The sequence below is a fragment of the Conger conger genome, chromosome 5, assembly GCF_963514075.1.
Source record: "Conger conger chromosome 5, fConCon1.1, whole genome shotgun sequence".
NCBI lineage: Eukaryota > Metazoa > Chordata > Actinopteri > Anguilliformes > Congridae > Conger > Conger conger.
The window spans coordinates 24,879,627-24,906,091 of NC_083764.1; the positions used below are offsets into that span (position 1 = coordinate 24,879,627).

The 26,465-nt window shown below is 40.7% G+C and overlaps 1 protein-coding gene across 1 annotated transcript in view; it reads right to left on the reverse strand.

The window, feature by feature from the left end:
- LOC133128833 (MAM domain-containing glycosylphosphatidylinositol anchor protein 2-like) overlaps nt 1–26,465 on the reverse strand; it is a 205,275-nt gene that overhangs the window by 44,314 nt on the left and 134,496 nt on the right. The window contains exons 8-9 of the mRNA XM_061242640.1: nt 15,586–15,855; nt 6,851–6,999 (exon numbers count right to left, since the gene is read on the reverse strand). Of these exons, the coding sequence (XP_061098624.1) occupies nt 6,851–6,999; nt 15,586–15,855 (419 nt within the window). The remainder of the gene's footprint in view (nt 1–6,850; nt 7,000–15,585; nt 15,856–26,465) is intronic.

Below are 26,465 nucleotides of genomic sequence, written 5' to 3' on the forward strand. Positions count from 1 at the left end.
ACTTCAGCTTATTCAGCAATGAAACCAGTGAAACAAATAGCGACCAAATTAAAAATGTTAACGTCTGACTAAGATAACATTTAAACAAATTCAACAAAACCAAATGGCAAGCCAAATCAAGTCTGCAGCAATGATGATACATTTCCTTGATTTACTTCTTGTGTTTCCATGCTGCACTTACATTTCAGAAGCACCCATTTTTACCTATGTGATTTTCACCTCACAGCGGTAAGGTTATGCTTTTGTGTTTTGTTTTTATGTGTTTTGCACTTCAGCGCTTCCATCCACACTTAAGACCCTCATATTTTTGTTTGTGCATTTCGCTTTTTGCCACCATACATTTATGTATAAACATAAGAACACACAATAACAAAAACAGGGCGTTCTGCCCATCAAGGTCCTCAGTTACATATGCAGACACAACAGTATATTCACTGAAGCAACTTAACAAGCCTAATGAACCTGGTCCAAGGGTACACCGGCAGCAAGTTAGACACTGGAAACTGGATACTTCACAAAACAGTTTACTGTAACAACTTCCCACACAGACCATCTGTGCGCTATGGAAACGTCAGAATGAGGAAACATTTCTGCCCAGCCAGTGGGATGTAAATACATTTATTACACTCTCAGACGTTATATCTTCAAAGTCACCAGACCAGAATATTCTCATACACCATCTGAAAACTTACAATAGGCAATTTCATCATTCTCTTATTAGTACTATTCTGAGGTTCAGTGGAACCTGCGATAAAGTTCCCCGCAATAAAGTTCCCCGCAATAAAGCAATTTTGTACAAAACTCAGTCATGGCTAGGCTCCTGTATGTTAAAATTCTTCAGCACCTAACTTTTTGTGTCATAGCAGTGTTTTACTGTATGTGTGCTAAAAACGGAATAAAGTGTGATATCATTGAAACCCAAGGTAATAACTTATCTCACTTGGCCCCGATGACAACAACACAGACTAACCCAGGCAATAATAATAATAAGCATGGGAACGAGTTGCTGGATCTCTGTTGAGGCTTAGGCTTGTACATTTATAATGGTAGAATCCATGGGGACTCATTAGCTGGGTTCACATACTGCTCAGTTCTTGGGTACTAGTGTAGTCGCTTTTACTGACATGGACTCCTCCAGCAGTGCATTCACTATTAGACCACAGTTAAAGCACCAGTATACTCAAAACACAGAACTTTGCAAGCAAAATCGCAAGTTTTGAATCGAGAAAACAAAAAGAGTTTGTACGCTGCGATGTGTGGAAGCCCCCAGCGTGAATTGTTTGCAAGCCGTTCGCAAACGGCTCGCAATTTCACAGACCTCCCCCTTTCTGGAATTGGTACAATTATGAAATGGTTGGTCGGTTAGCTGGCATTTCCCCATCTTTTATAGTTTCCCCATCTTTAATTTGATTACATTTCCATCTAAACAGTACTACTTTGGCTATCAAACAAGATCAAACTTTCCTTGATTTAACTGTTCTATCCATATCAGATGGGACAAAAACTTCTGTATTCCATCTAGACATGACAGCTTTTGTTCCCGGAGGAAAATAAAGCATATAAATGCCTGTCAGGGCAGTGCGAGCACTTTGTTGGGGAGTTGGGACAGATCACTCCCAACCAAAGCCAACGAGATACCCCCTCCTCGCTGTTGGCTTGTTGTATTTTCTGCTTAAGAATCTAATTGACTTTTCACCAAAGTACCGGACTACAGATCAATTTACACCCTCCATCCATCCATCCATTATCTTAACCCGCTTATCCTGAACAGGGTTGCAGGGGGGCTGGAGCCTATCCCAGCATACATTGGGCGAAAGGCAGGAATACACCCTGGACAGATCGCCAGTCCATCGCAGGGCACACACACCATTCACTCACACACTCATACCTATGGGCAATTTAGACTCTCCGATCAGCCTAACCTGCATGTCTTTGGACTGTGGGAGGAAACCGGAGTACCCGGAGGAAACCCACGCAGACACGGCGAGAACATGCAAACTCTGCACAGAGAGGCAGACGGGGATTCGAACCCAGGACCTCCTTGCTGTGAGGCCAATTTACACCCTACACACCCAAAATAAAAACTACAAGAAAAAAGCCTTCTTCATTTGAGGCATTCAAATTAATTTTTCACGATGGATTGCAATAAATTATACATTCGGGTCTAGGATAGGCTGGACACATAATAGCTAGCTCTGGTACTAGCTGCCTCATAACCACTCCAGAAGCAGCATGCAAGCCCAGGCCACGACACTTCCTCCACCGTGCTTCACATATGAGCTTGTATGTTTTGGATCAGATCCCTTCTTTCTCCACACTTTAGCCTTTCAATCACTTTGGTAGAGATTAATCTTGGTCTCATCAGTCCATAAAACCTTATTCCATAACTTTGACACTCATCTCTGTACCTCTTTGCAAATTGTACCCCTCAAATTTCTGTCAGTTCTGATTCCGAAAAACGTTATGTAAAGTTTGGCAAAAGCTGATGCCTCTTGAGATATCTGCAGAATTTAGAGTGCATCCACCTGATGTGATTGACAAAATGCTTGTAAAACTATATTATCTCTTGTTAAACAACTTCTTGACCAAACGGTAAATTGAAAGTACTGGGACTTTAGCTGAAATGAGTACTTATTTTTTCCACTTCAAGGACTGTTGGTTTTCGAAACGTGAATTGTTGCTAATAGAGGTGTGAACATTTAAATGGTTAACCGAAACTGAGTTATAAACATCTACCAAAAAAAAATCTTTTTTTCTGAAGCTGAAATGGTAAGCTCAGTTTAATTAAATAAATGCGCTTTCACCACCAGTGACAAAACACACAAATTGGTTGGACAAGAAAGATTCTGGCTGCGTAAAATGACTTCCGTTAGGCTAGCCCTAGCAAGCAGTCTTTGCCTATTTCAGAGGGTTTAGAATGTAAACACCACCGGTAATTGAAAGCTGCAGTATTGTAGTTACCAAATAATTTCTGTGTGTTTTAAAGCTGTAGCTGTTGGTTCACTTATGGCTTATTATATGGCATTTCTTAAGGTTCACAGTTGATACCGGGTTTATTCGTTGACACGCAAATTCAGACAACTGGCAAACTGAATGTAGCTTTCCACTATGCCGTATATATAAAAACAAATAAAGCAATACATCATTGGACAAATGTTGCGTGCAAAATTACTAAGTGGGCAAGTTGAAAAATAAAGGCTATAATTACGTTCATACCATGGCAGTGGAAAAATAACGGACCAACTCGTCCAAATATGGCTTGCTAGTGAACTTTTCTCTGGCGGTGATGCAGTTGGCTTTTAGTTGTAGCAGAAATTTTAGGCTGCGTGAATTGTTTTTTTCTTTCTCCGCGACAGGGAATATTTTTTCTCCCGTTGCCATTGCATTTGAATTAATACCTTAATTTCTAAACTAAAAATAAATTGTCCATAACTATATTACTTTGGCAAGTTTGCTGAGGTTTAAGCATGATAATACCCTTTGCGTTGGGCCATAGCACCACCTTGTCGGGCAATTATTTCCCCATAACTGACTTGCTCATACGGTATTATCCCTTACATAACCACTGTTCATAATTTTATTAAATCCAACAATTTATTTTTTCTAACTTACTTAGCCTAATAATACTATCACTATCCAACAAGTGTTGTGTTCTATAGATCTAATGTTGGTCAGAGCTAGTTTACCTGCATTTTCCAGGACTCTGTAGTTTAACTATTTGTAAAATCAAGTAGAATTGTTGGCATAAAAGAAAAATTATTTGACCAGAAGCCTATCATATCCATCGGATATTGAAAGCGAAAATTCCCTGCTTTAAAAGGACCACATTAATCCTGTCACCATAAAGATTGCCCTACACCGTATAAAACCAAATGCATTTGCAAAGTTTACTGCTACATAAAAATATTGCCATAAAAGTAAAAAACAGACTAGTCGACTATGATATCTGTACAAAATCCCATTTTTATAGTTACCGTTATCCGTTACTGTCGGGTTCCCTAGCTAAAAAATATATTGTGTCACCACCACAACACGGTGTTATCATGTTACTGTATATCACACAAATATTGGACATTAAATTGGATTACATTTTGAGTGCACAACCCTGTCTGTAACAAAGTTCGCAATAGCAGCAGATTGGGCACATTTCATGCCAATCAAGTCTGTCAGGCAGAATCGATAGGGAAGAGGGATGAAAACGCGAATTTATTTTTATTTTAACCGATGCGTCTTAAAAAATGACACGTGATCGCCCGGCATGCATGGACGTAGCCTACACGGCTTTAACTACATTCTGCTGGACATCTGTGAGCACAATGTCAATGTCAATCCTACATTTGTCAATTAGGCTATTTGCAAAAACTGATGATTTAGCTAATATGCTATTCAAACGAACCTGCATGCGTGTATACAGGTGGATAAATGTGGGGGAAAGAGTCAAGAGCAGATGCAAACGTTGACCCCCCTACACCAAACCTAATTAAAAACCGAAAGTAAAAGGGCAAGTATTTCTGCTTTTTTCTTGATTTGAGGCATTCAAAATAAAAAAAAGATACATTCAGGTGTAGGAAAAACCACTCAAGAGACTTCTTTATACTATGACTATCTAGCGCTGAGAATTAGTGCTTGTGGAAAATTAAAAGATATAACAAAATATAACAAACTTTTTTTAAATTAAAAGACAATTCCATGAAGTTTATATATCAATTCAAATTTGATGTAAGGTTTTGACAGCGTGACTTTGCCTTTGCTATATGGGTGTGGCTATTGGATAAACAACCATTGTATGCTGAATTTTGTATAAAAATTTGAAGTAAAATCCCAACAAATGTAGGGATTAGGCAGAATTATGCTGACTGTACCAGTTTAAAACCAACCAATCTTCTCTGTCAGCTGGTCCTGAATTAACCAACTCAAGTTCAATTAATCAACCAGTAAATCAATTTTAGTCCAGCACAGCTGATGAACCTAAAATTAGAATAAACCAAATCATGGAACAAATCAAACACATCCTGTTTGGAACATTGGGACACTGAAACACACACACTATCAAGTTAAAATGCACGCTAAAAAGTGAATATGAACTGGCAGAATCTCTTCCCCTTCAGAGATACAAAGCAGACCGAGACCCTGACCAAGTGCAGGCTTGGTGACCACAGTCCAGCCATAGAAAAATACAGAGATAAAAAATCATGAAAAACCTTGGGGGATGTAGTACATGGTCACTGCATGACAGGTGGAGTAGACAGAGAAATTTTGCATTTTGTGAAATCTGGCACTGAAATTCGAAACTATCCCAATTATCCAATTATCCACCACAGACAAAGTTCCAATTGTTCTGGGAGAGGGGACATACAGCAGGCATTGTTATATGTGACAGAAATATGTCTGCCGTAGCCTGAGAGACAGTGAGAAAAAAAATCATGAAAACCCAAGGAGGATATAATATGTGGTCACTGCATTGCAGATTAAGTTGACACAGGGATGATTTTATTTTCTCCCAATTATCTAACTATCTAGCATGAACAAAATTCAAGTTGTACTGGACGATACAGCAGAAACTGCCGCAAACAGGAGTCATAAACAAATCTCACGACTATAAAAAAAGCTGTAAATATCATCTGTAGCCATAACATTTTGCACAGCACAATATGGCAACTTCCATGGTGTATTTAGAAAGTGTACTCAATCATTTGAGAAAGAAAAAACAGGTGTGACTGTGTCCATTTCCTCATAACAAACCTGACAGACATCTACATTGTTTGTTCTTATGAATTTGCTCATTTTAACTAGTGTACTGGTGACAGTTGCATTTCAACAAACAGGGAGCTACGGTTCACACACAGTGTCTTGTGTCACACACAACTAGTTGTACACTCCAGTGTGGCTCCAGTACGCACACACTCAAATTCAGTAGTAATTCATTAATTTTTCAGGTAGTGACTTCTGTTGTAGAAAGCGGTTGTCACTCTCTTCCACAACTGGGTATGAATGAAACCGCATTAAGCACTCCTTTCAAAAGGAGTGAAAACCATATTTAGCAGCAGTGTGAACATAGGCTATGGACGTCAAGCCAATAAAGTTCACTTGAATTGAATAACCCAAGGGACAGAGTGCAGTGTATCGTTGGCACGCCTGAGGGTGTGCTTGTGCGCTTGTAGTATCAATCCCTTGAAATGAGTAGAAAAGAAAAGCAGAGATAAGCTATCTTTCATAAGCAAAAGACTAATATCATCGTGTGCACTGGGAACATGATGTTGATGCCACACTGACTGGAAGACAAAAAGATTGAATTGTTCAAATTGAAAAGGTGTGTGCGAAAACGATGCTGGCGGTGATTTTGATATGAAAAAATGCCTGCAGTGAAAGTATAACATAATTTAACATAACACTAAGAACAGGCCATTCAACCCTGCAATGCTTGCCTTTTCCTACCACCTAAACATTTCATACACTAAAGCTAGATATTATCTAGCATTGTATCAAGCCTGGACTTGAAAACCCCCATAGTTTCTGCCTCCACTACATGACCTGACAAGCTATTCCACTCTGTGTGAAAAAATACTTCCTAATGTCTGTGTTGGAATTTATGCTTTGCTAATACCCATCATAGCGCTGTTGCCATACTACTGCACAAAGGAAAGTGAAGGGCATGTTGCAGTGGTACAATAAAATAGACCGAGTACAGTGAACGAGAGACAAATAATTTCACCCTTAAAAAAGGTTAACTTTAAGCAGAAGAAAATTCACACAGGCATGGCGGGCGATGGAGAAGGGCCTTGAGTGAGAAAACCCATCTACCGTCCACAGAAGAGAAAAAGGGGAAGAGGAGGGCGACCTGGCCAGTCACCTGCCGAATGCCGAGGCGGTAGGCCACGATGCGGTCCACCGCTCCGGGGTTCATCTGGGTCCACTGCAGCTTGTAGCCGTAGACGCGAGGTCGGTTCTGCCACAGCGGACTGTAGGTGTCGTAGAAGAACTCCGGAGGATAAGCTTTGCCTGCAACACAGACAGCAGTCATGTTTTACACAGGGTCTGTGTTCTCTTGACCCACAGTCCAATATCTCCAAAGCAGACAAACTACAAAGCAATGTATTTCAATGTAGCGCAATGAAAATAATGGCACAAAAGCAATGTAGTTCACTGACATTGATGGTAGCAGTCACAATTCTAGATCAAAAGGCTTGTGATGAAGTACATAATATTCATCATTTTAACACATATTAACACAACAAAAACATTTTTTAGGAACATGTGGTTGTGTTGCTGTCAATATAGTTTGCCCAATCAATGTCCCTCAGGTCATGGTAATTTGCTAGTTACAAAGCAATCAACGGTGCTACCTGTCCCATTGCTGTTATTTCATTTAATTAATATTAATATGAATATATTTGTGGACCAAACAATTGTGAGTACACATTTCATCATATGTGTAGAAATAATAATAATAATAATAATTGACTCAAGCCGTATGAGCTGAATTATACATTTTGTAAAAATCCTTAGCCTCGTAAAAAAAAAATGGATTCATCTGACAGCATCAAAGAAAGCATATTAAAATGTATACCATTCCTACGCAGTAGACTAGTGCTTAAAGCCACAGGGAAACGCTTATGTTCTGTGACATGGCTGTCATATACTGACACAGACATGGGGAATGTTGGGACACGGCTTATCTCATTGAAGGCAGTTGTGCAGGGACCAGATCCCTGCAAGCACAAAGCTTGGGAGATGAGATTAATTAACAGAAGGCCCGCGATCTTGTGTCAATGGTTCAAAGAGTGGAACCAGCTGGGGGGCGGGGGGTGGGTGGGGGAGAAAATGGAGGTTTATTGCCTGCAGGAGACATCACAGAGAGGGCCTGACAGGCAGTGGGGGCTGTCAGCCGCCTGCTCACTGCCCTCCACTGGGTGCCTGGCTCACATCAAATTTAAAACTTTGGTGCTAGCAAAGCAGGCAGTTAAGGGGTCAGCCCCAGCATAAGCCCAAATGAACATCAGACCCCATCCGCATGCCTGGCGCCTCCCCCTCTTCACACTTGCACTTCCCGATCACGACTGATGTCTGTTTGGCTCCATGGTGGTGGAATTACCTTCCCGTGGAGGTCAAAACAGCTGAGACTCAAGCACAGACTGAAGACTCACCTCTTCAGGCTGCAACTTTCCCATCCCCTCCCTACCTCCCTGTAACTTCTAATTACCCATGTATGCTGTCTTTTGTAATTACCACGCATGTGTATGCTTGTTTTATGATTCCTAGCATTGAATGTGCCAAAACTGTTTATTGATGCTTCTTGGTTGGTTTGTTCCCATCAGATTAATCTACAGGGCTTTTATCTATATGGTCACTTCTAGAACTAGGAATTTCCCTGTAGGTTTTGAGCACATCTGTCCCCGGTTGGTTATGCACTTTGTTGTATGTTGCTCTAGATAGAAGCATCTTCCAAATGCCTGTGGTATAATGTCTGCTCTCCTGTGTAAACACAAAACCACCAGTTTTTGAGGTGGGAGGTTGCCAGACATGCCAGCAGTGTCAGAGCTACAGGGGGGGCAGCTGGGGCGAGTGCCCCATGTGGGCCCCTCATAATGTGTTGAGATATAAAAACATTTACAACGGTTTATCGCTATACATACGTAGCTAACAATTCATTAGCCTTACCGTGTTAATTAATGAAAAATCTGAGTAGCGCCATGGATCAGGATAGGTTGAGTGGACTGGCCATATTGTCAATAAAGTGAACAAGCTAGGAAGTTGGACCAAAGACATATACTGTCTGTATTGCGGATGACTTGCTGAGTGCAAGGCTCATTGAATTCCCTTCCAGTAGTGGTTAGAAAGAATGCTTATTACATTTAACTGGTGTTTAGGTTGCATCAAGGCCACCGTGCCATTACTTTAGCTATTTCTGGAGCTGCATTAATCATTTTGCTGGTTTTACTGGCTGCTCTGCCATTATTATATTCAAATGACCCAGCATGAACCTGTTTTTCCACATAAGCTCCAAAATATTTCTGAGTGCTCAATGGTCATGAACTGTGCAGCGATTTCCCAATTTAGCCTACGGAGCCCACTGCATGTGTATATACTTTTTTTTAAAATTCATGAACAAAATGTAAATACATTAGTATTAAATCAAATCATTAAATATATTTGTCCCTCATCCTGTGGCATGTGGCTACATACACTCAGTGAGCACTTTATTAGATATATACTAGACTTTTTTATACTTTTTGGTCTTCTGCTGCTGTGGTCTATCCACTTGGAGGTTTGACACATTCTGCATTCAGAGATGCTCTCATGCATACCACTGTAATGTGTGCTTATTTGCGTTACTGTCACCTTCCTGTCAGCTTTGACCAGTCTGGCCCTTCTTCTCTGACCTCTCTCATTCACAAGGCATTTTTGCCAACAAAACTGCTGCTCACTCGATGATTTCTGTTTTTCCACACCATTCTCTGCGAAGTTTAGAGACTGTTGTGTGTGAAAATCCCAGGATATCAGCAGTTTCTGAGACACACAAACCACCCTGTCTGGCACCAACAACCATTCCACAGTCAAAGACACTTAGATCACATTTCTTCCCCATTTTGATATTTGCTCTGAAAAACAGCTGAACCTCTTGACCATGTCTGCACGCTTTTATGCATTTAGTTGCTGCCACATGATAGGCTAATTCAATATTTGCATTAATAAGCTGGTGTACTGGTCTACCTAGTAAAGTGCTCACTGTGTTGAGCGGGACAACTATGTTTATATTCTTAAAAATAATCTTCCCTTTCTTGATCATATTATGTACAATAAAGAAAAGTACTCTTTGTCTCTACCTAATTCATAGATTGTAAACTGATCACACAGCCTGTCCTCCCTGGCTAGCCAGGTCTGCCTGTGCTGGCCCTTTTCAATGGCCAGGATGTGGTCACTGACATGGTATTTGGTCAGGGTCTCCCCGTTTCATATTTTTAAACTAGATATTCTGCCAATTCATACATTCTTTTTGAGTCCGGTAGCATTCCAGTTTGCTTTGTGTTACATAGTTTTATCACAATGGTCCAAATAAGGTGAGATGATGTCCTGAAGCAGACTATTTGCCTGAGGAGACTCTTTTCAATGTTCTGCTAGTGTTATAGTAAGGGTTTATGGTGGAGTGAGTTTTAAGTCAGCCCAAAATTTGAATGCCAGGTTTGTATATTTATTTAATGAATAATTAGTCTCTCTCTCTCTCTCTCTCTCTCTCTCTCTCTCAAAGTATCGTTTGGTTCAAGTGGTCATGAACTGCTCCAATGAAAATGAGTGTATTTGAGTGTACAGAATAATTATATCCCCTCTTCTACTGTTGGGTGCCCCTTACTAAAACTGTTAAACTTATCAACCTGGGTCACCTGAAATTGTTTTTTCTGTACATGACTGATCTTGCCTGGTGTAATGGGGCCACCAAGAAGGACCAGAAGGCGGGGTTTGCACTTTTTGAGAGTGTTTCATAGGTTCCAAAACCCGCTTAGTCAAGCAATTTGAATCCAAAACAGTTACGAATTTGACCCAGGTCTGTTTGCAGGGTGCCCTGATTTTCGATTTCACCTTAAAATCAACAACCAATTTAGACCAAAGAAACTAAGTGAGTGCAATCCTCCAAGTGAGCTAACTGTAATCACCTGCTTTAATTGATCAATTACGTGCTGAGTAACAATGAAAGCCTTGAGGCCCTCCATGATCACTGATTAGGGTCTCTGTTCACACCTTCATGGTCGGTTCACTGCCCTTTTTGATTGTTGCAAATATGTCTAATCCATCATCTACAGCCCAGTACATCAGAGAAGAGCACTCAGCTTATCCATATATGGATATCTTTATTGCTATACCTGTATGCACCAGCTGGGAGCTGGTCTGAACTGGTCAACCAGCGAGCAGGTGTTTCAAAACCTAGTTTCTTTTAGCATAGTAGTGCCACAGTTTTGTGTTATGATGCATAGTGCATAGATGCATTCAAGCACTGTTAACATAAAATTATTATTTGGTATTAGGAGCAGCTACAGCACATGGAAATTGGCACAGCAGTCATTCAAACTCAGACTACTTCAAAAATGCTATTTTTACAATCTGCATGTACAGCTTGTCGAGGACCCGGCCCTAGGCCCCCCTGATGAGAGATTGACAGGGATGGGTCAGGCAGGAATGCATTGTTAACCCCTCGCACACGCCATTGAGGTGGTAGCAAGAACGCCCGTAAGAGGAAAAATATGTGGTTCAGAGATAATGAGCAGCCCTACTTGTCAGCGGAGGAGTCTGAAGTCGGGGGACTTAGATTTAGGGTTTTAAGGAGCAAGGTTAAAGTTCTGACTGAGGCCATGCGTAGAATGAGTTCCAGCATGACCTTGGAGGAGATTCAACATACTGAGCAAGCAGTCGGGGAATACCCCAACCCTACAGGGGAGGAGCACGATGCCTGGCTAAAGCAAAAAGATAAGGAAAACGGAAGGGATGTCAATACCGAAAGAATATTAAGAGGCTTTAAGGGCCTTCCTGATTATAATCTGATAATTTATTGGATAGATTGAAAGGACTGACTGTAGAGGAGTTGGGGGATGATTTACACTCAGCTATTGGCTGGATGTCCTTTGTAGATACCTTAAGGCGCCGCGGAGAGGGGCACCTGAAGAGTGTGTTAAGATGGTGGAGGGCACTAACTTCTGGCTTGTATGAAGTCAAAGTTTGGAGAGAGTCCAAGGAGAGATTATGACAGGGAGACAAATACCAGTGATGAATAGGTTCATTGAAAAATTACACAAGCGCTAGTGTTTTTCCACTCGTATACTGAGATGGTGGAAACTCCCAACCGGAGGGGCACATGAGATAAAGTATTGGGGAAATTTCCTTTAATGTATGAGAAAATGACAGTGAGACAAACAAAAGTGATGAATATGGTCTTTAAAAAAGTTGCATAAGAGATAAATGTTTTCCCACTCGGTATACTGGGGACATTTCTTATCAAAAAAAGGGACACTTTTATACAAGTTAAGGATATATAAGGAGTGAGCTTTAAGATGTTAAAAAGCAGAGAAAAAAGAAGAAGAAAGAAGAGAGAAGAAAAAAGCATCTTAGAATTTTGCTTCAGAAGATATCTATGGGCTGTTGAAGAGAGAGCAACGCAAGACAGCTGTAGTCAAGCTGGAGTGGCGCGCTCCCTCTGTGCGCTACTCCAGGATATGGATATGGAGAACAGAGTGATGTACGTGGTGCAGACTTAGCCCAAGAGTTGTGGCAACAGGACTGATGTCGAAAGAGCAACGCAGAACAACTATAATCAAGCTTGAGTGTATAATCTATATTACTTGTAGAAGTAGGAAAAGTAATACATAGAAGTAATACATTATAAGTTTCCTTTTATTGTATGTCTTTTATTTTTCATTAAGATACTATATAAGGTAGAAAAATGTAGAGAAGTTTTTAGAGTTTAGATAAACATAATATTCTAGGAATCGTTTCTTTTAAACGTCCAGAAGGGGGAGCTATAGGATAAGGCTAAGGCCAAAGAGGATGGGTATTTGAGGGGTGTACCTTGAATTTTAACATCATGGTGGAAAGGTAAATTAGAAAGAGCTAAAGGGGTATATGTAACTTGCATGTGATTAGCAAACTGAAAGATGATGTATAACCTGTCAGCTGTATAACTCTATTCTTTTGATTGATTATAATAAAGTATATCTTACTATAATCATATGTGATAAAGGTTCTTTTAGAGGAATACAGTGAATACAGGAAATCGTATACCAGATTTGCATCACACCCTTCACTTCGAGACTGGGCTGGAAGTTCAGTAGAACTTACCAGGGCTCCAGGACGTTCGGAGTACCGTATTTTCCGGACTATAAGGCGCACTTAAAAACCTTTAATTTTCTCAAAAACCGACAGTGCGCCTTATAGTACGGTGCGCCTTATATATGGATCAAATTGTTAATTGGTTGATCCATAGTGGTTGTACACGGCGCTCTGTCAAAATGTTTCAGTACGGCTGGTAAACTACAAATGCGCACCGTTTGCAGCATTACGGTAGTCAGGGGGGTCGCCAAATACCGGTAGGTACTGTGCTTACCTACCCCCAGTCATACACCACTTGTAAATAAATACCCCAAAATGGCACCTTTGAAGAGACACGCTTACGACGCAGAGTTCAAACTCAAGGCTATCAGTCACGCAGTAGAACATGGGAATAGAGCAGCAGCGAGAGAATTCAACATTAAGGAATCAATGGTACGGAAATGGAGGAAGCAAGAAGAAGACCTGCGCCAAGTAAAGAAGACTAAAAAGAGTTTGCAAGGGCACAAAGCGAGATGGCCACAGTTGGAGGACCAACTCGATCAGTGGGTTGTTGAACAGAGAGCAGCAAGTAGAAGCGTCTCTACAGTCACTGTTCGAATGAAGGCAGCAGCGCTAGCACAGGACATGAACATCAATGACTTTCGAGGCGGTCCTTCTTGGTGCTTTCGTGTAAACCCTGGGTATATAGAGGGAAACATGGAATGGTTCGAGGAGACTCGATAATACGACCTCTTGCACACCATTCGCGTATAGCTATTCATATTGCACCTTTCCACGTAATTATATTTCTGCTCTGCACAATGTTGAATAAATTGTATTAATTTGAACCTGCATCCTCTTGACTCGCACCACTGCACACTTAGCAGTTTAGAGTCCTAGCAGACATAGACAACCTAGGACGCCTGCACTCCATTGTCACTCGCCTATACACCAGTGCCGTTTTTGCTAACCCCGTTTCATGTATGTGGCTAACTCGGTTAACCAGATTAATTTGTCGCCGTTTTGGGATGAAGTCAGGATTTAAGGTTTCACAAAGCAAGTTCACAGTTCATGCACACTTAATAGTTCATTGCCTACATAAAATGCAAAAGGCAAAGTACAGGTAAATTTCACATAACTTGCGAGAGGGTTTCACAATGGCGGTAGATTATTTAGCTACGTATAGGCTTAATCAAATATTTTAATAGCGTTCCCAAATGTCATGTGAGGTGTAACACTAACTTGTAGTCTCCACCTTGGTGAATAAGCTGAACTGTAATACCTGTTTGCAATAGGTTTTTATATTTGACTTTGACCTGCTTCCAGTACAGTACGCAAAGCAAAGCAACGTAAGTTGCGTGTGAGTTTTTGTGAATGCACTAACTACGCGATATGCGTAAGTGTCACAAGTGTTATAGGCAAAGCAACGTAAGTTGCGTGTGAGTTGTGAATGCCTTTCTTTTACGAGTTTACTGATTTAGGGAAAAGTTTACCTCCACGTTTGGGAGAACAAGTGAATAGTGTGCACATTAACGTTTGAACAACGTTGAGTTTTTGCACTGCTGGTTTGTATTGTATTAATAAAGTTTGACTGACTGAGTTACGGTATCTGACTGTTTTGTTGACTTAGCGCCTTATAATGTGTGCGCCTTATAGTCCGGTGCGTCTTATATATGGAAAAAATTCTAAAATAGGCCATTCCTTGATGGTGCGCCTTATAGTCCGGTGCGCCTTATCGTCCGGAAAATACGGTACTTAAAGAAAAAGAGAGTTTGTCCCCGAGACACCTCCTGGTGAGGTACTGCTCGTGGGAACGTGAGGTCTGAGCTCAGCAAGGGGTCCGTGGCTCACGACAAGCTCCTGGTATCAGCAGATGATGGTGGTATGGATTTCATCTTAGAAATGTTAGAGGAAAATCAAGGTAAAAAACACGAGACCCTTTCATTAAACTCAAAAGAATATGCCCATTTTCAGAGATTTATTACAAGAGTTGTGTAATGCGTGTATTGCCTCGTTCACTATGCCCGTGAAACACACCTTTAGCAGGTAATGCATGCAGATGGTTGGAATATGAACCATTTGCAGAAAAGACTGCAAAGGCTAAAAAGCTATCTGGTGCTTGCTGTGGGGGTAGTTGACGATACATCATCAGAGTGACTGATGAGTGTGATCTGAGGGGAGGGTGAGGTGGTGAGTGGGGGGCTATCACTACCCCCACATCAGCAGTCTACAAGCACTTAGTGGGCCAGATGTATGAATACTGAAAAGGTAGAGGGAAAAAGAACACATTTCATCCTCTCTGGAGACGGACTGAGATGGCACCAGATCAAAGGGATAAACCAGCGGTTCTGCCCGTTGCTCTAAAATGCTCTAAGTGGTGTGACGGAGACCCTAATTCCCGGGAACATCTGGGACATTTTGATGATCCATAAATCACCTCCGGGTCTGTTAAGGATATGAAGATAAAAGGAAGTTGGATTGCTCTTTTGTAACGTTGTCAAAATGAAATGTGCTCTTACTTCGAATGACACATTCTATGCTTTAGGGCACTTAGAATCTCTCAAAGAATAAATCTGAAAAGGTAATGAAATAGAGCCATCAATCAACATCCTCAGTCTTTTCAGGGTACATTGAAAAAACATATTTTGATTCAACAATTAGCATTGCAGATGAAATAACACCCACATTGCTGTACAACACACATGTTACACATGCTAGGCTGATAATATAGCAAACCTCCAAAAAAGTCAGTTGTGGACAAAGTGAGAAAATGGTAACAGGAAACGGTTTTACCTGTGACCAGGAAGGTGCAGCGCCCGGCTCCCGCCTCGTTGATGATGTCACAAGTGTACTCGCCATAACCCTCCCGGCTCAGGCTCCGTATGTTGAACTCTGTCTCGTCCTGCAGGTCAAACTGGCCAGCGTTGAGCGGCCTTGAACCCAACTTCCACTCGTACTTGAGGACCCGCGAAGGATGGGCCCGCAAAACCCGGCAGCTCATGGCGAAGGAGCGCATCAGCCCTTGGCGGATTTCAGTGAACGCTGGCTCCACCGTGGGCGGATCTGTGCGAGAGAGAGAGGACCCCTGAATGAAACTTTCTCTCCATTTTATCCGTCTGTCTCCAACGGGGTAAGACATCAATCGACATCAAGGCTGATTTCTTTACATTGCAATGCAATGCAATACAATACCAGATAACTATATTTCATCGACCAAAGGGGGATATTTTGGTTTGGTTTTATCACTTGAAAAAACGAAATCCAAATGAATGCGGTATCTGCAGTAATACACGTCCATGGAAACTACTGTGTTTAAATCAAGGGCAAGGGTGTTCTTCAAGGGTGTGCCTTACATCCACATTCACAGAAAGGTAATCCATTTATTGTATTTTATAAGAGTGTCTACATACATTGGGCCTCATTTATCAATATTTTCGTAAATCCGTGTGTAAATTTATGTGTGATTGGAACTGAACTAACAAATTCCGCCGGATTTATCATTTTCCATATCCACGTATCATAATAAATACCAATCAATAGTAAACAAAAAGTGTGTGCACAAAATGTGATTAGCATAAACTGACACCCCTAAAACACCTTATGAGCAGTAGCAGTGACAGCACTCATGCTACCTGTCTAGAACTGGCGGCCCTATGCTGTGCAATTCCCCCACCCAAAATGTAGGCTAGTCTATTTTACTTCCTGACTTTCACAACCAAAACGAGAACAGGGCTTGAGAAATCTAAGAATTAAATAGCTACACTATTATTAACTTACCAAGACTAAGTCTATTATATAGAGTAGTGTGCAAGAATTTTGGGCACCCCTGGTCAAAAAGCCTTTAATATCTAAGTGAACCAGGAGCTTGTTTCACGGAAGTGGTTTGCAAGGATTTTCACTCACAGATTGCAATATCTTATCAAAACGCAATTCACAAAAATGTGTCACTTGCAAATCGTGAATAAACCTGACACGACAACATACCTCTCGCAAAACAAATGTTATCCCTCGCAAGTATGCGATTTTCTCTGATAATGCAGATAGGCTGTATAGACAAGCTCCAGAAAGAATACAATTTATTCTAAGATCTAAACTAGGCTACACTTTACACATTTTAAACCATTTACTTTGGAAAGTACAAGGAAAGTGTATTTTAAGTGACCTCTACTCTCTGGGAAAAAGTACTTTAGGCATATTTATTTTGTAAGGGTTGACAGCTCCGATATTGGACATTGCACATTCCGTCCAGATACGTCTGTAAAGCGGCAACGCGGCAACTGGGTCTCCCAAAAGACCTTTGTGCAATTGGTAGTTTACAAATTCCCATCAATGCACTAACTGAGAACGCACACATGTTTGTGTGTAGAAATGGGTAGGCTACCACGTGGTAAAAATCGCTATCACAAAAGTCGTAGCGTATAGAGTATGCTGTTAGATGTTGAGGTTAAATAAACTGGGAGCGCACATAACAGTTGCATTTGAAGCTCTGATTTGGATCACCGCTTCGTCACGGAAGTTACTAATGTTACTAATGGATGGCGTCTAGGTGACAGTGTTACGTTTTAATTTGGATATTACAAATAACAAAACACCTAACGTTACTATAAAGCGTAGGCTATGATATTAGGTGTACAAGTTAGACGTAATAGTTCAAATAAAACGAACCATTAAAATGACATTTTTATTTTACACCGTAGCTAAATATTTTGTTATCTCATGAAAGTTTCCATCCTTTGGATACACTTTATCAGTGTCTGGCACCCATGGCCAGCCCACTTTGCTGAGGAGCGCTAATGCTGGGCATAAATGAAAAACTCTGATAAAAAAAAAAAACAGACGGATGAGAATGATAGGCAATTTAATGATGGACACGCTTGCGAAATGTGTTTGAGATCTGCAATTGCGATTTGTTTGTGAAATGCTCCAAAAACTGCAGGAGAAATTGGTTGCATCTCAAAAATATTAGCTCGCACGTCGCAAACATGACGCATTTCTTCAAATTTTAATGCAAGATTACTTTTTACTATAATCTTTTACAGTTTCAAAATAATAAAAAAAGGAAAAAGGTAATGTGCAAAAGTTTGGGAACCCTGTCAGTTCTTTTGTAACTCCTCCTCGGGCAACTATAACAGCTTGCAAACACTTTCTGTAGCCAGCTAAGAGCCTTTCAATTCTTGCTTTTGGAATTTTCCACACTCTTCCTGGTGGAGCACCTTGAGTTCAAAAATATTATTCAGCCTCCTTGCATTATTAGATCTCTCCACAGATGTTACATAATATTCAAGTCTGGGAACTGTGGTAGCCATTCCAAAACCATCAACTTTCAAGTTTAATAACTTGACTGTTGTGATGTCAAAACCACCAAAATAGCAGAAAATGTGGAGGACATCTGAGTCGCCTATATTTTTTGTAAGGGAATGGAATCATATCCTACTGTTAATATCGATGAGTCACTAGCTGATGGGGAAAAGGATTGTCATCAAATGCTAATTGCTAACAATCCTATCATTTATAAGATGAAAACAAATGAGTGTGTGTAAACTGTTATGTTCCTGTGTTCTGTGTGTTAGTGTATCATTGTTTAATATTTTTTATTCTTGTAATTTATTATTTTTCATATTTCATGTCTGGTTCTGTTTATATTTGTTTGTCTTTGCACTCGTCTTCCCCTGTGATGTCTGAGTCTGAATGTTTTCTAGTCCAGTCACTCCCTTGTCTGCGTGCCCCACTATTCGGGTGTTTACGGTAGTTCCGGGGTTCAGTCTTCCTTCCAATCTTACATTACTTACTTCCTGCTTTCTCTCCATTTCATGTTTGTACATAGCACTAATATACTAATCCCAACTAACATAGAATTTGTACAGTACTAATTATACTAACACACTAATATGTTTGTCAAACTAACATTCACTAGTTTTGGGTATTTGTAATTTAAAGCACTTAACTAACTTACTAATGCATCTCCAGTTTCAATTCTGTTCTGTAACTCCACCTCCCTATTCTATCACTGATTACTTGCTTAGTTTTCAGCGAAGTATTCGCACCTGTATCTCTGCATCTCCTGATTCTCTGCAAATTGTCTACTCCCTAGTCCGGAGCCGTTTGTATTACATGTGTGTCTTTGTGATTCCAGTCCGTGTTTTTGTTTCCCCCTCGTTATTGTCCCATTACCCTTTCATGTGTCTCACCTGATGTTTATTTGTTAGACCGCCCTCACTCCCATGCCCCGCCTAGTTTGTCTCATTCCCCTGTGTATTTATACCTGTCCTTTTCAGTTGCACGCTGCTAGTTCGTCTTGTCCTGTTTCTGTTCCCGAGCCCTTGATTCCTTCCCCAGTTCTAGCCTCCTTGTTTCCTTGCCCCTGCCCTTGTTCCCGAGTCCTTGCCCTTGCCCTTGCCCTTGCCCTTGCCCTTGCCCTTGCCCTTGCCCTTGCCCTTGCCCTTGCCCTTGCCCTTGCCCATCTGGTTTTCCTGTTTTGACCCCTGCCTGCTTCCCTGGACTATTCTTTGTGCTTTGTGGATTTCTGTACCTCTGCCTGTTTGGACTGACCCCCTGGATTTTGACTGTGGCTTGTTTTGTGACTACGCTCTGTCTGTCCCATCACCTGTGACTAAACTTGCCATTTTCCACACCCCTGTGTCTGCTTCTGGTTCCTCTGTCCTCCCCGCCGTAACAGTAAACATTTGGAAAGAACCAGCATCTTAATTTTTATTCAAGTTTGAAATGCACTTTATTAGGCATTTATTAGACATATTAAGTCTTCTGTAGCCTATCCACTTAAGAGGTTTGACACGTTGTGTGTTCAGAGATGCTCCTCTGCATACCACTGTTGTAATGTGTGGTTATATGTGTTATTGTCACCTTCCTGTCAGCTTTGACCAGTCTGGCCATTATCCTCAGACCTCTCATTAACAAGGCAAGGTAAGTACATTGCACAACTGGGTGATTAGATAATCGCATGAATAAGACGGTGTGCAGTTGTTACCTAATAAAGTGCTCAGTGAGTTTTTATAATCGTCTTTTATGAAGTGATCATTGTTTGCGCAATGATACTCAGAAGGGAATCAGAAAATCTGCAACATTGTTCAGCAGATTAAAACATATACAGTATAGTGGATTTTACAACACACTGATAGGCATACAACCCTAGTTTGCACAGAAGTAGCTTCCATACCTTAAAGGTACAATAGGTCATTTCGGACTTCTAACAGTCAAGAGAATTGCAGCAACAAATACGCTCAAACCACCACCACACTGTTTATCCAACCCTTTCTCTGTGAACGTGCTGATGTTGAAACACCATTGGCTATGGCAATTAGAACCAATTTTTAATCAATGAGCTTGAATCATATGATGTTTTGGTACAGAGTGCAGGCCCGTCAACGGCATGTTTTGAAACCCGAATGTAAGGACTATAAACACAAGCAGAGGGTGAGTCAACATGTCAGTGAGCCTTTTTCAATGATTTGTCACAATGTTTTAACACAAAAATCTTACTTATTGTACCTTTAATTAATACACCGTTGTGCTAAACACATCTGTTACTTGCATTTCTGTAAAGGTTAAAGTATTTAATGAGGTTTAAAAACAAAAATTGATGAAAAACAGGACACATGGGACCATTTCAAGAGAACTTATCATGAATCTACCTCACAGTAATGCCCAGTCAATACAATAGATTGAGCTTCAAAATTAATATTACATTTTCTAGAGAAAGCCAACAAGCACTTGATGTAGTAGATCTAGTACCTCTGGAACATGTTTAATTCCAAGTTTTAAGCACACACTTACAAACAAGCTTCGGAGGGGTTTCGCGTTTCTTTGAGCCAATGTAAGAGCTTTTTAATATTCTCAGAAAACAGAACAAAATGATAAACAGAAAGAAAAACACTGTCAATAGCTATTCTAGCATTGTGCATGCCTGCACATACACTTAAGCTTGGCTTTACGGATGGCCCCAGGAGAGGAGTAAGTGGCACAGAACACACACTGCTGCCTTAAACAACCTTTGATGATAATTCACAGAATTAGCATAGAACAGATAACGGAAAATGCACATGAACTGCCATCTCAACAGAGGTTCAAGGGTTTATTTTAGGTATTACTCATGCAAATAAATTATTCTGTCAGCGTTTGCTGCAGGCTTTTGTTTACAGAGGCAACATTTGTTGACCTTTGCAAAGCATTCAGCACTGTTGTTCAATTCAAATGTTGTTCTCAAAAACCAGTTATTAAAATGTATGTCCACGTTTACCGCAGCAGTTGAAAAAAAAATTAATTGTGCCATATTGGGGTAGGGGCATGACACACACTTTTGTAATTTTGGGCTTCACCCCAACACAGTTTTGTTGACGCATAAAGGACAAACAATAACAGCAGATTTATGCCCTTCCCTTTGAAGAATAGCTATTTGTACTGTTTCCATTTTGTTTGTGAATTGGGTGTCAATTAGAATTTCTGCCAAACAGAGCAAATGAAATGCACAAAAAAAGCTTTATGACAGACAATGAAAATGCGATTGATCAAATTCATAAATGCTGCACCTGCACCAAGGTACAGTCCGAAAAGCCAGCGTCAACCCGCGGTTGTGCACAATCGCGTTCTTAAGGCTTTAACAATCCCACTGTAGCTTACAGTCATGCTTTAAGTTGTGTATACAAAGAAGCACTTTTCTGACTAGACTTCTATAGTTAAAGGCTACAGAGGCAGGTGCTTAGACATCAAAGCTACAGAGAAAAATGACTTGACTGCATGTACAATTTTTATTTATTTATTTTCACTTTGAATGCTCTTAGCTCAGGGAAATGGAACTTTACCCTTTATGGAACAACTTAATGTGCTTTCACACATTTCTCAAAAAGTAAACGACTCTGAAAAAGCTCTGAAACCACTCAAAGAAAGCATCTCAGAGGATTTGGAGGCATGGAAGAAGAAAAAAGTTGAGAAAAAAACCCTGTGCTACAGTAACCCTGGCATTTACTGTACTACACCAACATCCAAATGTTGTGCAGAACTTTACTTACTTTAGAGTTGTAATAGTTCTAAATAAATGCCTGCTCCACTTTGAATGGTTCATGGCGATACATCATTGGTGATACATCATTGTTTGAATGCAGAGGTGACTATCCATCTTAAATCTAATCTTATCAGTTAGTTAGTCAGTTAGACTGTGACCAAGATTTGAGACTAAAATGCCTAGTAAAACCCTTCCGAAGGACTAGGGAACATGACTGATGGAAGCAACTAGGGTACTGTTTCTAGCTATTTGTAATGAAAACTGAAATTACACTGTATAAATGGACATGAAAGTGGTTTACTTGGATTGGAATGTTAATGTATTTATCAATAATTTAAAATAATAATAAAATACATACAGTCCCTTCTAAAAGTATTGGAACAGCAAGGTCAATTCCTTTGTTTATGCTATACACTGAAGGCAATTGAGTTTGAGGTCAAAAGATGTCCACGAGATGACAGATCCGAAATTCAGATTTTATTTCCTGGTATTTTTATCTAGATTTGTTAAACAACTTGGAATGTCCTGAAAAAGAAATAAACCGTTGACGTACTGAGCAACAGACATTGAACAGGTCAACCAAGGAAAACAACAGCAGTTGATGACAGAAACCTTGTGAGAACTATGAAGAAAAACACCAAAACATCAGTCAGTGACATCAGAAACAATTTCAACAGCGCAGGGGTGAAGGTATCTAAATCAACCGTTCGGAGATGACTAACCCTGTGTTCACACTATGAGCGATTTGGTCGACCAGTTGCCGGAAGTCCATTCATTTTCTATGAAGTGGAGCGATGGCCAGCAACATCAGCAACTGGGCAACTAAGAAATGGAAGTTGGCCGAAAAAAATGTGGCCCAAGGCTTAACTTTCCAAGTGCATCGTCCATCAACAGCCTATCAGAGTCTTGTACCTTAAAAATGATGCTTGTTATGCAATGACCGTGGCCAAGTTTAATATCTTGTTATTAATTGCCCATAGGTTGAAAGAACTACAGCATCGGCAGGCAAAATCGGCTTTGCTGCATTAATGTTGGCTATGATGTGGCACCTATAAGTATCATAACACAAGAGTCGGGTATGGTAAATATATGTATTTTGCCCTGCCAATATCACTGGCATCGACCCCAATACTGCACTGGATGGCTATTGCTAGTGATATAGTTATTAAGAGATGATCGGTAGCTGGTAAGATTATCAGTCTCGTTTCACAACCACAGGAACTTGAACAATAATTTATATTGCAAATGTTATATTGTGTATTGCCGTTCTTCACTTCAACAAAAGATTTGTAGCTCTTGCCCCTCCCTCAGCTTAGTACACTTGAGCGACCTATCAACCAAGTCGCTCATAGTGTGAATACGGGGTTAGACAGCAGCAAATAGAGGCTATACTACAAGATGCAAACCACTCATCAGGAATATGCTCCCTAATATTCAGTGTTATTTACTTTCATTTACTTAATACCCTCTGTTCCACTATACTTTTGCTCACCTAAACATTGGGTGGTCTGATACCAAAGGTGCTATATGCTATGTTTCACACATCTAGGTATAAATACCAGGAAATAAAATAAATTCTCAACTCTTGTTCATCTTTTTATCTACCCCAAATGTATTGCAAAAACAAAGGAATTGGCCTTGCTGTTCCAATAATTTTGGAGGGGACTGTAAAATGAACACAACTATTATTTTGGATTTTTATGACTTCTGATCTAACTGAGTGGCATATCATATTTGAAACAATGACACAAAGAACAACACATCAAAACGAGATCTAAGGAGTCTAGTTTTCAGTAATAATATAAAATGTCTCCAAATTAGGCATATGTTTGGACTTCAATTTCAAAGGGAAAAGCAATGCTTTCTTCTTAGAACGCATCATACCCACTTCATGAAAATGAAACAGTGACACAAATCCACCGGCAAACTGCATGCTCACAGCATGCGATCCGGAAAGAAAAATTACAGATGAATTATAATTAAAGCCGCTTTGTCGTTAGCAAGCCCATTAGAATGCATAATAAGGTGAGGAAGATAACTAGTGTGAGTAGCTACAAACTGAGCAATCCTGTTGCCAAATGTTTTGAAGCTCATAGTGTCTCTGAAATGCTCTGCTTCTCCTGCATGGTTATAGAGTGGTTGGAGTGGTTTCCTCAGAAAAAAGTGAAAACTGCTCCATTCACCACCATCTATCAATCCATTATCTATATGGTTCCATTATCCATTATCAACTTGGTATATCTATATGGTGCTGGAGCCTATCCCACAGTGCACTGGGCAAAAGGCAGGAATACACCTTGGACAGGTAGCCAATCTATCACAGGACACATACAGCATTGACTCACATACTCATACCTAGGGGCAATTTAGACTCTCCAATTAACCTAACCAGTATGTCCTTGGACTGTGGGAGGAAACTGGAATACCTAGGCAACAGGGGTAGACAGGACAACAAACAAATAATATGTTGAGGTCTTTCTCATACCGTGCTTTCCAATATGAGTATACGGTAACATACTTTCCGTAAGTAAATGTAGTATCTAATTTGAATTTTCCAAAGGCTTCTTGTGGTCTTTCCATGCAAACCCATTAGAGCTGGGAGATGCTATCAAGGTTCACTTTTTGGAATCACTTTTTATAGATTATCATATTTTTATATACAGTGCTGTTAAAAGTTTGTCACCTTCCTGATTTCCTCTTATTTTGTATTTTTCAAAATAAAGGTTTCAGATCTTAAAGAGACTTAAAAGGTAAATCTGTGAATGGCTGCAAACTACACTGTATGTATTAAGCATCCACAAAATTAGAGAAATCAAATCCATTGCATTATCAACTTAAATCAGTATAAATATTTCCATCTATGTGGGGACTGAATGGGTGGAGTTCAATTTATTACCAGACTCTCAGCTATTGGGTCAGGGTCCTTGATGACATCAAGAATTCCCTGACCTAATGGCCAATAAATTAATTACCGAGCTGTGTTGATGTATCCTTTAGTGTTCAGCGTTAAGATTTTACAGAACCTTCGGTTTTTTCAGCTGTTGCCAGTTGTTACAGAGTTGTTATTTTCATCACCTGTTTAGTAAGCTCAGTTAGATACTGATACAGATAGGCGTTTTTCACGGAAATGTTTTAGCAACTGTAAAATTCCTTAGTCTTCAAACAATCATTTTATTTTGCAATTAACAGAGTGTATAGGTGTGCTCAGAGCGACACTAGCGTCCCTCCCTCTCAATTACTATGTGTCAGCACCCCATTCCAATCTGCTCTCTCCTCTACAGAAGGCACTTCCAATGCCGTGGCCCTTCATGGCAACGGAACCCCCTCCAACCTCTGCTACCCCCCTGTGAGAACTTCACAGTTGCAGGGGCCTATGGAACTGCTAGTTCGCCATGCGGAAGGTTGACTTTACTGCTTATGCCTCGTTCCTGTCCCTACAGTTCCTCGCCATCACCAAGACCTGGATCACACCTGCCAACACCCCCACTCCCCTTGCCCTCTCATCCTCCTTTTCCTTCTCACTCCACCCCCACCAGTCTGGCTTCAGACCTGGCCACTTGACGGTGACCTCACTCCTCTGTGTCAATGAAAACCTTCAGGCCGCACAAACAGCCTTCCTCTCCTCTTCCCTGATGCTTCTAGATCTCTCTGCGGCTTTCATCCACTCCATCCACCGATCCTCCCAGGCAGCTACAGAGATCTGCGGCACAGCTCAAGACTGGATTGAGTCCTACCTCCCCAGTTACTCCTCACAGGTTAGTTGGGCAGGTACAGTATCAACCCCTTGTCCCCTTGTCACAGGAGTTCCCCAGGGCTCAGTCCTCGGTCCCCTCCTCTTCTCCATCTACGTTAAATCCCTTGGCCCGATAATCTCTACTCATGGTATGTCATACCACTATTATGCTGATGACACCCAACCCTTTCTCTCCTTTCTCCCATCTGATACACAGGTCACTGTCCGCTTGCCTGAACCACAGTGACCTCATCCCCCAGTGCAAGGAACCATGGAGTGGTGATGGACAACAGGCTATCCCTCTCTGGGTGACCCAGGCATGCAGGTTCATCCTGTAAAACATCCTGAGAATCCGTCCCTTCCTCACCACCTACTCAACCCAGCTCCTTGTTCAAGCAATGGTACTGTCCTGCCTGGACTACTGCAACTCTTTGCTGGCTCACTTTACTAATTAGACAAGTACGCTATGTGTATTGCACTTGCGTTTAATTATTTTCCTATTCAGGGTTTTCTAGGTATTGCTACTTGGACCGTTATCTACCACTCCTCCACTCCAGCAGAAGTATGTGGAGCAAAGGAGTAGAGTTAACGAGTGGAGCAAAGGAGCGAAATAGGGGGAGTGAAGAAAACAGAGATAAGCTTATCCGCTTTGCCATCATCAAAGTAAATATTGATGAAATAGCCCTATCATAAGCATTATTTTTTGCAGAGCCCACAAATATTCCCATAGCCAATTACATATCTTACACATGGTCAGCAAATTTAAAGCTACAAAATAGCTTGTAATGTTCAAGCACAAGTTGAACAGTAGCCTGTAAAAACACAAACCATACATTGTGGTTTGTCTCTAGACACTAAATAATATGTAACCAGCAACATTGGATCAAAGTAAAAATCTATACAAATAACTATTTAGTGCAATCC